The sequence below is a fragment of the Triticum aestivum genome, chromosome 2A (assembly GCF_018294505.1).
Source record: "Triticum aestivum cultivar Chinese Spring chromosome 2A, IWGSC CS RefSeq v2.1, whole genome shotgun sequence".
Taxonomy (NCBI): Eukaryota; Viridiplantae; Streptophyta; class Magnoliopsida; order Poales; family Poaceae; genus Triticum; species Triticum aestivum.
In genome coordinates this window covers 712,600,538-712,616,953 of record NC_057797.1, presented here as the reverse complement: position 1 = coordinate 712,616,953, position 16,416 = coordinate 712,600,538, and the positions used below count along the sequence as shown (strand labels likewise).

At 43.3% G+C, this 16,416-nt stretch overlaps 1 protein-coding gene across 1 annotated transcript; it reads right to left on the bottom strand.

Annotated features, from left to right (window-relative positions):
* Positions 1 to 3,877: 3,877 nt before the first annotated feature.
* On the bottom strand, positions 3,878 to 5,306 carry LOC123186106 (myricetin 3-O-rhamnoside 1,2-glucosyltransferase UGT709G2-like). The gene has a single exon (XM_044597900.1). It carries the CDS (start codon positions 5,304 to 5,306, stop codon positions 3,903 to 3,905), a length of 1,404 nt encoding a protein of 467 aa, XP_044453835.1. The 3' UTR covers positions 3,878 to 3,902.
* Positions 5,307 to 16,416: the final 11,110 nt, after the last annotated feature.

The window sequence follows — 16,416 nt, the reverse complement described above, 5'->3', positions numbered from 1 at the left end:
ACCGTGCCCGTGCTCGCTGCGGCGAGCTCTGGCGTCGGCGAGTGCCAAGGGAGAGTTAAGGGGGTTTGGACGAAGATGGTGGCGAGGTTTGGCATGCTTTGGCACTCGGGGAAGCGAGCACGCGCGAAACAGAGCGCTCGACGGCAACCAGAGCGCGTCGACACGCTGGCTGGCATCGTGTACACACGTGGTCACCACGTGAACTTTGCCCTCAGGCCGGCCTACGTCCAAAGTTCATGTCTGGCTTGTTGTTCGTGGTAGTTTTAAAGTTTACCACACTTTGGTTTGGATCCAGACGCAGTAGAAAAGATTTTACAAGCCAAGTAAGTTTCTGATCAGTGAGGTCAAACGGCTGGGAGTTTGGGGCTGGGTTTTGGAGGCTAGAAATCATCTACTAAGGTGATGACGCATAAGAAAAATCAGCCTCATTTGAGTAAGTAAAATGGTAGTTGCTGTAGAAACCACCATTTCTGTCCGGAACAGGAAAATATTTTCTGTAGAAAAAATATTCCAAAAAGTGGTGCAATATTTTTGCTCAGGAAGTTGCCCTAGGGTTCAAAGAATATTTGTGATTTTTCTCATATTTTTGTGGGCACGAAAAATTGAGGTTTCTTTGGATGACATTGATCTAGCTAGGGTTTAAGGGAAGGAAATGAATATTTTTCATTAAAGAAAAATATTTCAAATATTATTATGAGGTGAACCAGAGAGAAAATGATGCTTAGAGAGGGAGATGAGGCACTTGGATGAAAGCCAAGGGTACCCAAGTGTTTTAAGTCCCCATGAAAAGATTCAAAAACTCCAACTTTCAAAATCCCTGGTGATAGTACCAGTACCATACTCTTTGGCAAGCACAACTTTCTTGGGCTTTGATGTTGCTTCTTCAGCAACAAAGTCCTCATAATCATCATCTGAATTTTCCTTCTTCTTGGACCTGGTGGCAGCTTTGGAGAACTCTTGACTCCTTCATAGTAACTCCCTTCAGGATAGAGCCTGCATTGAGATCAGCCTGCTCCTTTGACCTGTTCTAGCTGTCACTGGAGGCTGACATACTGAAACCTGCACCTCTGAAGTAGATGGGGTAGAGTGGAATGAATGAGCATCACAAAAACACAACATTTTTGCAAAATTTTGAGTAAAAATTTCAGTTTTAGGTTTCACATAGATGATTTCGGAGAGTCCGAGTGGATAATTTCGGTAGCACCGAAGCTATAACAGAGAGTTGGCCACACAGACTCTGTCAGACCGAGGTGTGTTTCGGTCTCTTCGACAAGCTAGGGTTCTACAAAAACCTTAGACTTGGATCCACCGATGTGTACCACTCAGTGGCACCGAGACGTACAGTGTGCAATGGTATGAGGCCAAATCGGTGAGTCTGATTCTCTCTGTTCGGTCTGTCCGAGATGATCTCTGCGCAAACCTAACCCTGATTTTTTCCGCTCAAATCTACTTCTACAAAATTTTGCTTGAAATAGAAATTTCAATCCGTGGGAAATTTGCGGGCGCAAGTACTCTAGTGCATATAATTAGAGGTTTGAAGCACTACGTGATCAAATCCTCGGTGGAGATCCTTTACGGCGGCGAGGGCGCAATGGAGACCAGTAGATGATCCAGGGACCACGTGCGATGGCGCAACGGGTTGCGGGGAGTCGTGACAGTTGAGGAATTTCAACGTACGGTCCACGCGATACATATATACCCGTGAGCTGTCGGTGAGACCGAGCGAACCACATCGGTGGCACCGAGATGAGTAACTGTTATGAGCACTACAACTCGGTGACGCCGGGAATTTCAAGTCGGTATCTCCAAGATAGAAAATCAGATCAGTCCAAGTGGTTTCCATGAGACCGGATGGTTATGAATTGGTCTGTCCAAAAATCACTTAGAAGGTTTTGGAGGTTAGTGCTAGTCGGATCGGTGGCTCCAAGGGTTCCTCACCCGGAGGGTCCGAAAGAGACTTGTTCAAGTTTTTGTGATATAGCAAGAAAGAATTTGGACAAGTCAAGATAGATAGCTAGAGAAGGTGCTTAAGCATTCTTAAGCACACTTGTTACTAAACCGTGATGTGTGTTTAGAGAGCAATTTACCTTCCAATTCCTTTGCAATATTCATTGGCTCCAGAACTGCAGATGCCCTCTTAAGGAAGCTCTTCCTTTTTTTTGTGAGCTGGCGTGCTTAGTCATATTTGACTCAGTCAAAACCGGTTGACCTGACCAAAACCGAGTCAAGGGTTGTATTTTGAACTATGTGACAAGTTGAGGGTGCAATTCGACCGGTTTTAAACATGAGGGTTGTAAATCAAACTGATTGGTTAGTTCAGGATTAAAATGTGGACTTCTCTCTTTTATAGTCAACTTGAGAAAATCAAGTACCTTGCATTGCACTATCTTCCTTCGGAGTAACACCTCTACGGCTCACGGTCAAACTGCTGCTCATCAAAACATACGTTGGCGTTTCAGTCGGAAGAGTTGTGGCACAATCACTGGTATCTCCACGTCCTGAATCTCAAAGAATACAAAGAAAAATGCTGATCTTCTGCACTAACTTTGGACAAATAAACAATAAGCCCGTATGTTTATGTACCAGTTGTTTTAATTTTTTCTTTCCTCCAATACTGCCCTTGCCTTCTGAACTGAGCTCCAGCTCACAGCAACATGCTTCCCTAATCCTGTTTGAAACATTGGGAACTGGCAATCGGTATCCCGATGTCCTACACAAAGTAGCCACTTTAGAAATAATGTGTGTAGCTCAGTAGCTGTTTAAATAAATTGAAAGACAGATAGTTCAAGCTTTTTTTAACGGGAAGGGGACTGGAGGAAGGGGACGAGTACACGGGGAGGTGAAAAAAGGCAAAATAAATAAGGGAGAAGGTGGCTTCGAGCATGGTTAATAATATAGCATGTTGCTGGCTATAACATCTTGCCATGTCATCTATAGCCAATATAATAACCAACACGTATAATAGTGGGCTACAAGAAAATATTATTTTTTTATCATATGGCCCACCATACATTCTCACATAAGTTCTTGAAACACGTGCTACAGCCGGCTGTAAGTCTACAACCCGCTTCTCTTCTCTCTTCTTTTCTCTCTTTTCTAAGTTAGCAAAGATATAGTATTTAGATCCTTACAGCCCGCTTATGTCATCTTATTATACTTGCTCTTCCAAGATACGACTAGCCCGCCAAGTCACTAATGAGACGTAAACATGTTGGCCAGCCATGTGCAACAGTAAGACAGTCTAGGAAAAAAGACTATAGCGAGGGAGACCGTAGAGGACGAAAACGATTGGGTCTCATTAATGACAACAAACAAACAAGGCTTTCACTGTGCAATCTCGAGCATAAAGAAGGCAGCGCAATACGTCGCATAATATTCGAGTGGTCTAGATAATAGTATCATATAGTAGTATATAACTCATAATAAATTTTCGCAACAAATAGACCTACTATGCAAGGTATCGCTTTATAGTGCATGATTGGTTCTCATCTTGGACACATTTTTCCTTCGCAAGAGACATAGATTTTCTAGCCGTTTCCACTAGAACAATCCATATTTTAACAACACTTGTATGGAAAAAGGTTGGGCAATGATGATAATATCCAAGAAATGGTATAAACAAAAACAATAAAGACAACATAATTACATAGCGCACTTCCAAATTACGAACGGTTAAGTGTTTACCAAAAAGCTTGCCGCTTTTTTTTTTGACAGAGCAAACAAAAATAGTAAAGAAATATTTTTTTTACCAAAAAGCTGAGAGTTTATTCCATTTTTTTACCCTCAAGGATGACACTTTTGACATGGATTACCCCCAAAGTACAAGTTTGGTCACTTGTTATCCCCATTTTGAAATTTTTGACACATTTCACCCCCTTGGAAACAGCCATACTAATTTTCACTTAAGTAATTCTTGGCTCTGGACCAGACTTGATGCTGAGCTCTCTGATGAAGCGGACGAGCCGCCCTAACTCGGATGACGATGAGCCCCCGTCGGCGATGTCCAGGCTCAACTGCTCCGCCATGGCTTGGGCCGCTGCCTTGATCTCGCCGGACACCATGGCCTCCCTCACCATCTTCTCGACGACAGCCCTGTCGCACACGTCCTTCATGTCCAGCCCCGTCCTCCACACGGCGCCCACGAGACGGCTGTTCATCTGTTGGTCGAGGAAGAAGGGCCAGCACACCATCGGCACGCCCTCGACGGCGCATTCCAGCGTGGAGTTCCAACCGGCGTGTGTCAGGAAGCAGCCCACCGCTCTGTGCCGCAGCACGTCCAGCTGAGGAGCCCACTCCACTATATTGGCCTTGCCGGCTTGCGCCACCGCGACGGCTTCTCGAAGTAGCGCTGAGCTAGCCATCTGGACCATGCCCGGCCGAAGCACCAAGAGGAAGGCGTACCCGGTGGCTGCGAGGCCGGAGAGGAACTCGGTGAACTGCTCGTACGAGATCACGGCGATGCTCCCCAGGCTCACGTATACGACGGACCGGTCGCCGTGGCCGTCTAACCACGCCATGCACCCGTCGTCCTCCCGCCACAGGCTCGCGCTTGCCGCGGACCTCGAGCTGGCATGGAGTGGACCTACCGCGAAGACGTCGCGTGTGCGCGACGCGATGTGGGCGAGCGCTGGCCGCTCCATGGACGCGGAGGTGTTGATTATCAGCGCACGTGCCTTGCAGCTATGAGCGACGCCCTCGCCAATCTTGAGTATCATGGGATCTCCGCCGCCTGCTTGCTCAGTGGAACAGAGTCCAGGACCACGAGGAAGATCTCGTCGCCGGAGAATGCCCTCCATCCCCAAAACGCCACACACTGGGTCGTCCGCAGGGAAGGGGTTCTCGCCGAGCTCGAAGACCTTAGGCATGGACATGAACGCCAGGGAGCTGCACGCGCTGAATGTGCAGAAGGCAAGCGCCGGGATGCCGAGTTCGTCGGCGATGTCGGTGGCGAACGGCATGGTGCCATCGGCGACAACGCATGTCACCGGCGGCACATCGTCGGCGGACAGAAGCGATGACAAGAGCAGGGCACGGTACGCGGCGCTGCCGGTCGTGCACATGGACTCCATCAGCTCCATGTAGTGGCGTGGGTGGTCGTCGGGGAGGCCATCGGGGATAGACAGCAAACGTAGGCGCGGCGGAGGCGCCCTGGCAATCCTGGAGAGGTTGTGCTCGGTGTGGAGGAAGGTGACGTGGACGCCGGCGTCAAGGAGGGCCGTGGCGAGGTGGAGCATGGGGTTGATGAGTCCCTGCCGTGGCCAAGGGAACACAAGGACGTGCACCGACAGCGTAGGCGCAGAGTCCATCACCGGCGATGTGCTTGGGCAAACGGCGGCTCGCTATGTGAAGATGGTTGGGAAGCGCACGTCTCGATAGCAGGGACGCGCGCCTTATATAGAGCAGATACATCTATCACCGGCGCTTTGGCAAACACAACATACCAAACACGCCCGCCTAACAAACCCCTGACAAATGACAAGTATACAAGTATTAGCACGCTCTGCCTCGCGCGCGTCCGATTGGCAACTGAGCGAATCTCCCGCAGCATCCCGTTGCTTTGTACCACTTGCTGGACCTTTGTGTGTGTTGGTTTGGGAAATAATTTTTTTCTCGTAAACTTTCGATCTATTCATCTTCAATCATGGTAGTACAACGAACATCAGAAAAAATAAAAATTACATCCAGATTCGTAGACCACTTAGCGATGATTACAAGCACAACGAGTCGAAGGCGCGCCGCTGTCATCGCCCCTCCATCGCCGGAGTCGGACACAACTTGTTGTAGTAGACAATTAAAAAGTCGTCGTGCTAAGAGCATCTCCACTCGTTCGGCCCCCCAGCGCACCCGGCGATTGCGGTTGGGCCCATGCGCCGGCGGTTTTTTTCGCTCTAGGGGCGATACAGTTCCCAGCTGCGCCCCCAGGTTTCGGCCCCAAGACGCACATAAATTCAAAACAGTCTTTTCCCGCTGCCAAAAAAACGCCACAAGTTCGGCAGTCAACGGCGATCTGCCACAAAGTTCGGCGATCAAACATACTCGAAAGTTCCGCGTTCAAAAGGAAGGACACATAGACAAAGGAATGCATCAAACGACGGGCTCCTCCGGCATGGGGCTGGCCGGCGTAGGTGTGTTCGGCATCGGCGCGACTTCTGTGCTCGGGCTGTTCGGCGTCGGCGTGGCTTCTGTGCTGGGCGTCGTCATGGCATCATCACTCGGGCTGGGCGGCTGCGTTGGGGTCGGTGCTACCTCTTGAGCATGTGTTGGTTTTCTTTTGAAGAGGAAAGGGTGATGCAACAAAGTAGTGTAAGTATTTCTCCCAGTTTTGAGAACCAAGGTATCAATCCAGTAGGAGACAACACACAAGTCACCTAGTACCTGCACAAACAATCAAGAACCTTGCAACCAACGCGATAAAGGGGTTGCCAATCCCTTCACTGTCACTCGCAAAAGTGAGATCTAATAAAGATAGTAAAGTAAATATTTTTGGTATTTTTGTTGCATAGATTGGTAAGTAAAGATTGTAAAATAGTAAACGAGATGCGATGTAAATAAAAGAGATGCAATATAATAAGAAAGAGACCCGGGGGACATAGGTTTCACTAGTGGCTTCTCTCAAGATAGCATGTATTACGGTGGATGAACAAATTACTGTCGAGCAATTGATAGAAGAGCGCATAGTTATGAAGATATCTAAGGCAATGATCATGAATATAGGCATCACGTCTGTGTCAAGTAGATCGAAACGATTCTGCATCTACTATTATTACTCCACACATCGACTGCTATCCAGCATGCATCTAGAGTATTAAGTTCATAAGAACATAATACCACATTAAGCAAGATGACATGATGTAGAGAGATAAACTCAAGCAATATGATGTAAACCCCATCTTTTATCCTCGATGGCAACAATAGAATACGTGCCTTACTACCCTTACTGTTAATGGAAAAGGACACCGTAAGATTGAACCCAAAGCTAAGCACTTCTCCCATTGCAAGAAAGATCAATCTAGTAGGCCAAACTAAATCGATAATTCGAAGAGACTTGCAGAGATATCAAATCATGCATATAAGAATTCAGAGAAGAACCAAATAATATTCATAGATAATCTTGTTCATAAACCCACAATTCATCGGATCTCGGCAAACACACGGCAAAAGAGTATTACATCGAATAGATCTCCAAGGACATCGAGGAGAACTTTGTATTGAGAATCAAAGAGAGAGAAGAAGCCATCTATCTAATAACTATGGACCCGAAGGTCTGTGGTAAACTACTCACGCTTCATCGGAGAGGCTATGGTGTTGATGCAGAATCCCTCCGTGAACGATTCCCCCTCCGGCAGATCGCCGGAAAAGGCCGCAAGATAGGATCTCACGGGTACAGAAGGTTGCGGCGATGGAAAAGTGGTTTCGTGGCTCTCTGCGATGTTTCTAGGGTATAAGAGTACATATAGGCGAAATAAGTACGTCGGTGGAGCTACGAGGGGCCCACGAGGATGGGGGCGCACCTACGCCCTGGGCGCGCCCTCCTGCCTCGTGGCCGCCTCGTGGAGTTCCAGACTTCGACTCCAAGTCTTTTGGATTGCTTTTGGTCCAAGAAAAATTATCGTGAAAGTTTCATTACATTTGGACTCAGTTTGGTATTCCTTTTCTGCGAAACTCTAAAATAGGCAAAAAAATAGAAACAGGCACTGGGCCTCTGGTTAATAGGTTAGTTCCAAAAATAATATAAAAGAACATATTAAAGCCCATTAAACATCCAAAACAGATAATATAATAGCATGAAACAATAAAAAATTATAGATACGTTGGAGACGTATCAAGCATCCCCAAGCTTAATTCCTGCTCGTCCTTGAGTAGGTAAATGATAAAAACAATTTTTTTTATGTGGAATGCTACCTATCATAATTATCAATGTAATTTTCTTTATTGTGGTATGAATGTTCAGATCCGAAAGATTCAAAAAAAAAGTTTAATATTGACATAAAAATAATAATACTTCAAGCATACTAATAAAGCAATCATGTTTTCTCAAAATAACATGGCCAAAGAAAGCTATCCCGACAAAATCATATAGTCTGGCTATGCTCTATCTTCATCACACAAAATATTTAAATCATGTACAACCCCGATGACAAGCCAAGCAATTGTATCATACTTTTAATGTTCTCAAACTTTTTCAATCTTCACGCAATACATGAGCGTGAGCCATGGAGATAGTACTATAAGTGGAATAGAATGGTGCTTGTGGAGAAGACAAAAAGGAGAAGATAGTCTCACATCAACTAGGCATATCGATGGCTATGGAGATGCCCATCAATAGATATCAATGTGAGTGAGTAGGGATTTCCATGCAACGGATGCACTAGAGCTATAAGTGTCTGGAAGTTCAAAAAGAAATTAAGTGGGTGTGCATCCAAATCGCTTGCTCACGAAGACCTAGGTTATTTTGAGGAAGCCCATCTTTGGAATATACAAGCCAAGTTCTATAATGAAAGATTCCCACTAGTATATGAAAGTGACAACATAGGAGACTCTCTATGATGAAGATCATGGTGCTACTTTGAAGCACAAGTGTGGAAAAAGGATAGTAGCATTGCCTCTTCTCTTTGTTTCTCTCATTTTTTTATTTGGGCCTTTTTATGGCCACTTTTTTTCTTTGTCCGGAGTCTCATCCCGACTTGTGGGGGAATCATAGTCTCCATCATCCTTTCCTCACATGTGACAATGCTCTAATAATGATGACCATCATAGTTTTATTTACTTAGAACTCAAGAATTACAACTCGATACTTAGATCAAAATATGACTCTAGGTGAATGCCTCCGGTGGTGTACCGGGATGTGCAATGAATCAAGAGTGACATGTATGAAAGAATTATGAAGGTGGATTTTCCACGAATACGATGTCAACTACATGATCATGCAAAGCAATATGACAATGATGAAGCGTGCCAGAATAAACGGAACGGTGGAAAGTTGCATGGCAATATATCTCGGAATGGCTATGGAAATGCCATAATAGGTAGGTATGGTGGCTGTTTTGAGGAAGGTAAATGGTGGGTTTACGGTACCGGTGAAAGTTGCGCGGTACTAGAGAGGCTAGCAACGATGGAAGGGTGAGAGTGCGTATAATCCATGGACTCAACATTAGTCATAAAGAACTCACATACTTATTGGAAAAATCTATTAGTTATCGAAATGAATTACTATGCGCATGCTCCTAGGGGGATAGATTGGTAGGAAAAGTCCATCGCTCGTCCTTGACCGCCACTCATAAGGAAGACAATCAAAAAATAAATCATGCTCCGACTTCATCACATAACGGTTCACCATATGTGAATGCTACGGGAATCACAAACTTTAACACAAGTATCTCTCAATTTCACAACTACTCAACTAGCATGACTCTAATATCACCATCTTCATATCTCAAAACAATCATAAGGAATCCAACTTCTCATAGTATTCAATGCACTTTATATGAAAGTTTTTATTATACCCATCTTGGATGCCCATCATATTAGGACTAATTTTATAGCCAAAGCAAATTACCATGCTATTATAAAAGACTCTCAAGATAATATAAGTAAAGCATGAGATATCAATAATTTCCATAAAATAAAACCACCACCATGCTCTAAAAAGATATAAGTGAAGCACTAGAGCAAAATTATCTAGCTCAAAAGATATAAGTGAAGCACATAGAGTATTCTAATAAATTCTGATTCATGCGTGTCTCTCCCCAAAGGTGTGTACAGCAAGGGTGATTGTGTTAAAATAAAATGCCAAGACTCAAATAATACAAGACGCTCCAAGCAAAACACATATCATGTGGTGAATAAAAATATAGCCTCAAGTAAAGTTACCGATAGACGAAGACGAAATAGGGGATGCCTTTCGGGGCATCCCCAAGCTTAGGCTTTTGGTTGTCCTTGAATTTTACCTTGGGGTTCCTTGGGCATCCCCAAGCTTAGACTCTTGACACTCCTTATTCCAAAATCCATCAAATCTTTACCCCAAAACTTGAAAACTTCACAACACAAAACTTCAACAGAAAATCTCTTGAGCTCCGTTAGTATAAGAAAATAAACCACCACTTTAAGGTACTGTAATGAACTCATTATTTATTTATATTGGTGTTAAACCTATTGTATTCCAACTTCTCTATGGTTCATACCCCTCGATACTACTCATAGATTCAGCAAAATAAGAAAACAACACACGAAAAATAGAATCTGTCAAAAACAGAACAATCTGTAACTTTCGAATACTTCTCTAACTCCAAAAATTCTGAAAAATTAGGACGGCCTGAGCAATTTGTATATTGATCTACTACAAGTGGAGTAGGTATTTTATCGCTCTATGGTAGAAAATGAAAATTAATTTCATGAGCGTAAAAGTTTCTGTTTTTTACAGGAAGATCAAACAACTATCACCCAAGAAGATCCTAAAGGCTTTAGTTGGCACAAACACTAATTAAAACATAAAAAAACACAATCATAACAGTAGCATAATTGTGTTAACACACAAAAACAGGAAGCAAAAATAAAAAAATAAAATTGGGTTGCTTCCCAACAAGCGCTATTGTTTAACGCCCCTAGCTAGGCATCTATAATTTTAATGATGCTCACATGAAAGATATCAATTGAAACATGAATGGAGCACCATGAAGCATATGAAAATCACATATAAGTCTAACATACTTCCTATGCATAGGCATTATATAAGCTATTGTCAAGACAAGCAAAAACTAGCATATGCAAGGAAGGAGAAAGAAACAATAGCAATCTCAACATAACGAGAGGTAATTTAGTGACACGAAAATTTCTACAACCATATTATCCTCTCTCATAATAATTACATGTAGGATCATGATCAAATTCAACAATATAGCTATCACATAAATTTTTTCTCTTCATGATCCACATGCATGCAAAGTTGACACTCTTCCAAAATAGTGGGATTATCATAAAATAAAGTCATGACCTCTGCGGACCCACTTTTATCAAAAACTTCATAACACTGAACATTATCCAAATATGTGGGATCTAAAGTTGACACTCTTCCAAACCCACTTTCAATATTATTGCAAACATTATTATCAATCTCATATTCATCATGGGGCTTAAATAAACTTTTAAGATTATAAGAAGAGTCACCCCAATCATGATCATTGCAACAAGTAGTATACATAGCAAAATTAGCATCCCCAAGCTTAGGGTTTTGCATATTGTTAGCACAATTGATATTAATAGAATTTATAATAACATCATTGCAATCATGCTTTTAATTCAAAGATCTATTGTGAATCACTTCATAAAGCACTTCATCACAATTTTCAGATTCACGGATTTCAAGCAAAACTTCATAAAGATAATCTAGTGCACTAAACTCACTAGCAATTGGTTCGACATAATTGGATCTCTTAAAAAGATTAGCAAGTGGATGAGGATCCATAAGTTTTGGTTCTGAATTGCAATAAACACACAATTATACCAAGCAAACGAGCAAACAATCCAAGTAAGACATAAGGGCAAATGAAAAAGACGAACGAAAGAGAGGCGAAGAAAAGGCGAATATTTTTGAAAATCATTTTAGAAGTGTGGGAGAGGAAAACAAGAGGTGAATGGCAAATAATGTAATGCGAGGTAGAAGAGTTTATGGTGGGTACTTGGTATGTCTTGACTTGGTGTAGATCTCCCCGGCAACGGCGCCAGAAATCCTTCTTGCTACCTCTTGAGCATGCGTTGGTTTTTCCTTGAAGAGGAAATGGTGATGCAACAAAGTAGCGTAAGTATTTCCCTCAGTTTTGAGAACGAAGGTATCAATCTAGTAGGAGACAACACACAAGTCACCTAGTACCTACACAAACAATCAAGAACCTTGCAACCAACGCGATAAAGGGGTTGTCAATCCCTTCATGGTCACTCGCAAAAGTGAGATCTAATAAAGATAGTAAAGTAAATATTTTTGGTATTTTTGTTTTTTAGATTGGAAAGTAAAGATTGCAAAATAGCAAACGAGATGCGATGTAAATAAAAGAGATGCAATATAATAAGAAAGAGACTCGGGGGCCATAGGTTTCACTAGTGGCTTCTCTCAAGATAGCATGTATTACGGTGGGTGAACAAATTACTGCCAAGCAATTGATAGAAGAGCACATAGTTATGAAGATATCTGAGGCAATGATCATGAATATAGGCATCACGTCCGTGTCAAGTAGATCGAAACGATTCTGTATCTACTACTATTACTCCACACATCGACCGCTATCCAGCATGCATCTAGAGTATTAAGTTCATAAGAACATAGTAACACATTAAGTAAGATGACATGATGTAGAGGGATAAATTCAAGCAATATGATATAAACCCCATCTTTTTATCCTCGATCGCAACAATACAATACATGCCTTGCTATCCCTGATGTCACTGGGAAAGGACACCGCAAGATTGAACCCAAAGATAAGCACTTCTCCCATTGCAAGAAAGATCAATCTAGTAGGCCAAACTAAATCGATAATTCAAAGAGACTTGAAAGGATATCAAATCATGCATATAAGAATTCAGAGAAGAACCAAATAATATTCATAAACCCACAATTCATCGGATCTCGGCAAACACACCGCAAAAGAGTATTACATTGAATAGATCTCTAAGAACATCGAGCATAACTTTGTATTGAGAATCAAAGAGAGAGAAGAAGCCATCTAGCTAATAAATATGGACCCGAAGGTCTGTGGTAAACTACTCACGCTTCATCGGAGAGGCCATGGTGTTGATGTAGAAGCCCTCCGTGATCGATTCCCCCTCCGGTAGATCGCCGGGAAAGGCCCCAAGATGGGATCTCATGGGTACAGAAGGTTGCGGTGGTGGAAAAGTGGTTTCGTGGCTCTCTGCGATGTTTCTAGGGTATAAGAGTATATATAGGAGAAAGAAGTACGTAGGTGGAGTTACAAGGGGCCCACGAGGGTGGGGGGCGCGGCTACCCCCTGGGCGCGCCCTCCTGCCTCGTGGCCGCCTCATGGAGTTCCAGAATTCGACTCCAAGTCTTCTGGATTGCTTTCGGTCCAACAAAGATTATCGCGAAGGTTTCAGTCCGTTGGGACTCCGTTTGGTATTCATTTTCCGCGGAACTCTAAAATAGGCAAAAAACAGAAACTAGCACTGGGCCTCCGGTTAATAGGTTAGTCCCAAAAATAATATTAAAGAGTATATTAAAGCCCATTAAACATCCAAAACAGATAATATAATAGCATGGAACAATAAAAACTTATAGATACATTGGAGATGTATCAGTCGGCGTTGGCGTAGGCACGGTCGTCGAAGGCATCTGGTTCAAGATGAGGCCGCGCTCTGCCAGGTACCATGCCTTGACCTGCTCATCCATCGTCGACATGTCTGCCCCCATCAAGAACGCTAGGTCGGTGTTCCTCTTCTTCGCAGTGACGTTGGTCCGGAGTAGGTCGAGCTTGATGGCGCTGTTCGTCATCAACCACGACCACAACGCCTCGAATTTCTCCTCTCTCTTGGCGGCGTGGTTCTTGGCATCAGCGATTTACTGCTCGATTGATGATTGTAGCCGCTTGGCAGCCAGTGTGGCGTCCTTCGCCGTCTTGGCTCTTTTCTTGCCATCAAGGCGCTCATCCCCCACCCCCGAGGCGGGCGCGTACGTCTTGTACATCTCCTTGGCCTTGGCGAGGGTGCGCCAGACATCCGTCCATGATACGTCCATTTTGCATCATGCTTTTATATCGATATTTATTGAATTATGGGCTGTTATTACACATTATGTTACAATACTTATGCCTTTTCTCTCTTATTTTACAAGGTTTACATGAAGAGGGAGAATGCCGGTAGCTGGAATTCTGGGCTGGAAAAGGAGCAAATATTAGAGACCTATTCTACACAACTCCCAAAGTCCTGAAACTCCACGAAAGTCAGTTTTGGAATATATAAAAAATATTGGGCAAAGGAAGCACCAGAGGGGGGGCCACCCACTGTCCACGAGGGTGGAGGGCACGCCCCCTGCCTCATGGGCCACCTGGAAGCCCCCCGATGCCCATCTTCTGGTATAAGGTTTCTTTTGCCCTAGAAAAAAATCAGAAGGAAGCTTTCGGGACAAAGCGCCGCCATCTTGAGGCGGAACCTTGGCGGAACCAATCTAGGGCTCTGGCGGAGCTGTTCTGCCGGGGAAACATCCCTCTGGGAGGGGGAAATCGTCACCATCGTCATCACCATCGATCCTCTCACCGGGAGGGGGTCAATCTACATCAACATCTTCACCAGCACCATCTCCTCTCAAACCCTAGTTCATCTCTTGTATCCGATCTTTGTCTCAAAACCTCAGATTGGTACCCGTGGGTTGCTAGTAGTGTTGATTACTCCTTGTAGTTGATGCTAGTTGGTTTATTCGGTGGAAGATTATATGTTCAGATCCTTTATGCACATTAATACCCCTATGATTATTAACATGAATATGATTTGTGAGTAGTTACGTTTGTTCCCGAGGACATGGGAGAAGTCTTGTTATAAGTAGTCATGTGAATTTGGTATTCGTTTGATATTTTGATGAGATGTATGTTGTCTTTCCTCTAGTGGTGTTATGTGAACATCGACTACATGACACTTCACGATTGTTTGGGCCTAGGAGAAGGCATTGGGAAGTAATAAGTAGATGATGGGTTTCTAGAGTGACAGAAGCTTAAACCCTAGTTTATTCCTTGCTTCGTAAGGGGCTGATTTGGATCCATATGTTTCATGCTATGGTTAGGTTTACCTTAATTCTTCTTTCGTAGTTGCAGATGCTTGCTGGGGGGGGGGGGGTTAATCATAAGTGGGATGCGTGTCCAAGGAAGGGCAGTACCCAAGCGCCGGTCCATCCACATATCAAATTATCAAAGTAACGAACGCGAACCATATGAGCATGATGAAAACTAGCTTGATGATAAGTCCCATGTGTCCTCGGGACCGCTTTCCTTTATATAGGAGTTTGTCCAGGCTTGTCCTTTGCTACAAAAAGGATTGGGCCACCTTTCTGCACCTTGTTTACTTTTGTTTCTTATTACCCGTTACGAAGTACCTTATCACAAAACTATCTGTTACCAACAATTTCAGTGCTTGCAGAGAATACCTTACTGAAAACTACTTGTCATTTCCTTCTGCTCCTCGTTGGGTTCGATACTCTTACTTACCAAAAGGACTACAATAGATCCCCTATACTTGTGGGTCATCAAGACTCTTTTCTGGTGCCGTTGCCGGGGAGTGAAGCACCTCTGGTAGGTGGAATTTGGTAAGGAAAAATTTATATAGTGTGTTGAAATTTACTGTCACTTGTTACTATGGAAAATAATCCTTTGAGGGGCTTATTCGGGGTATGTTCACCCCGAAAAGTAGAGCAAAGAGTTTCTCCTCAACCTACTGAACCTACTAAAAATGTTTACTTTGAAATTCCTTCGGGTATGATAGAGAAACTGCTAGCTAATCCTTTTATAGGAGATGGAACATTACATCCCAATATGCACCTAATCTATGTGGATGAAGTTTGTGGATTATTTAAGCTTGCAGGTATACCCCAGGATGTTATCAAGAAGAAGGTCTTCCCTTTATCTTTGAAGGGAAATGCATTGACATGGTTTAGGTTATGTGATGATATTAGATCATGGAACTACAACCGATTGAAATTGGAATTTCATCAGAAGTTTTATCCTATGCATCTGGTTCATCGTGATCGTAATTATATATATAATTTTTGGCCTCGCGAAGGATAAGGTATCGCTCAAGCTTGTGGTGAAGGAAATATGCCCTAGAGGCAATAATAAAGTTGTTACTTATATTTCCTTAATTCATGATAAATGTTTATTATTCATGCTAGAATTGTATTAACAGGGAACTTAGTACATGTGTGAATACATAGACAAACAAAGTGTCACTAGTATGCCTCTACCTGACTAGCTCGTTGATCAAAGATGGTTAAGTTTCCTAGACATGGACAAAGAGTTGTCATTTGATAAATGGGATCGCATCATTAGAGAATGATGTGATTGACTTGACCCATCCATTAGCTTAGCACTTTGATTGTTTAGTTTATTGCTATTGCCTTCTCCATAACTTATACATGTTCCTATGACTATGAGATTATGCAACTCCCGAATACCAGAGGAACACTTAGTGTGCTATCAAATGTCACAACGTAACTGGGTGACTATAAAGATGCTCTACAGGTGTCTCTGATGGTGTTCGTTGAGTTGGCATAGATCGAGATTAGGATTTGTCACTCCGTGTATCGAAGAGGTATCTCTGGGCCCTCTCGGTAATGCACATCACTATAAGCCTTGCAAGCAATGTGACTAATGAGTTAGTTAAGGGATGTTGCATTACAGAACGAGTAAAGAGACTTGCTGGTAACGAGAT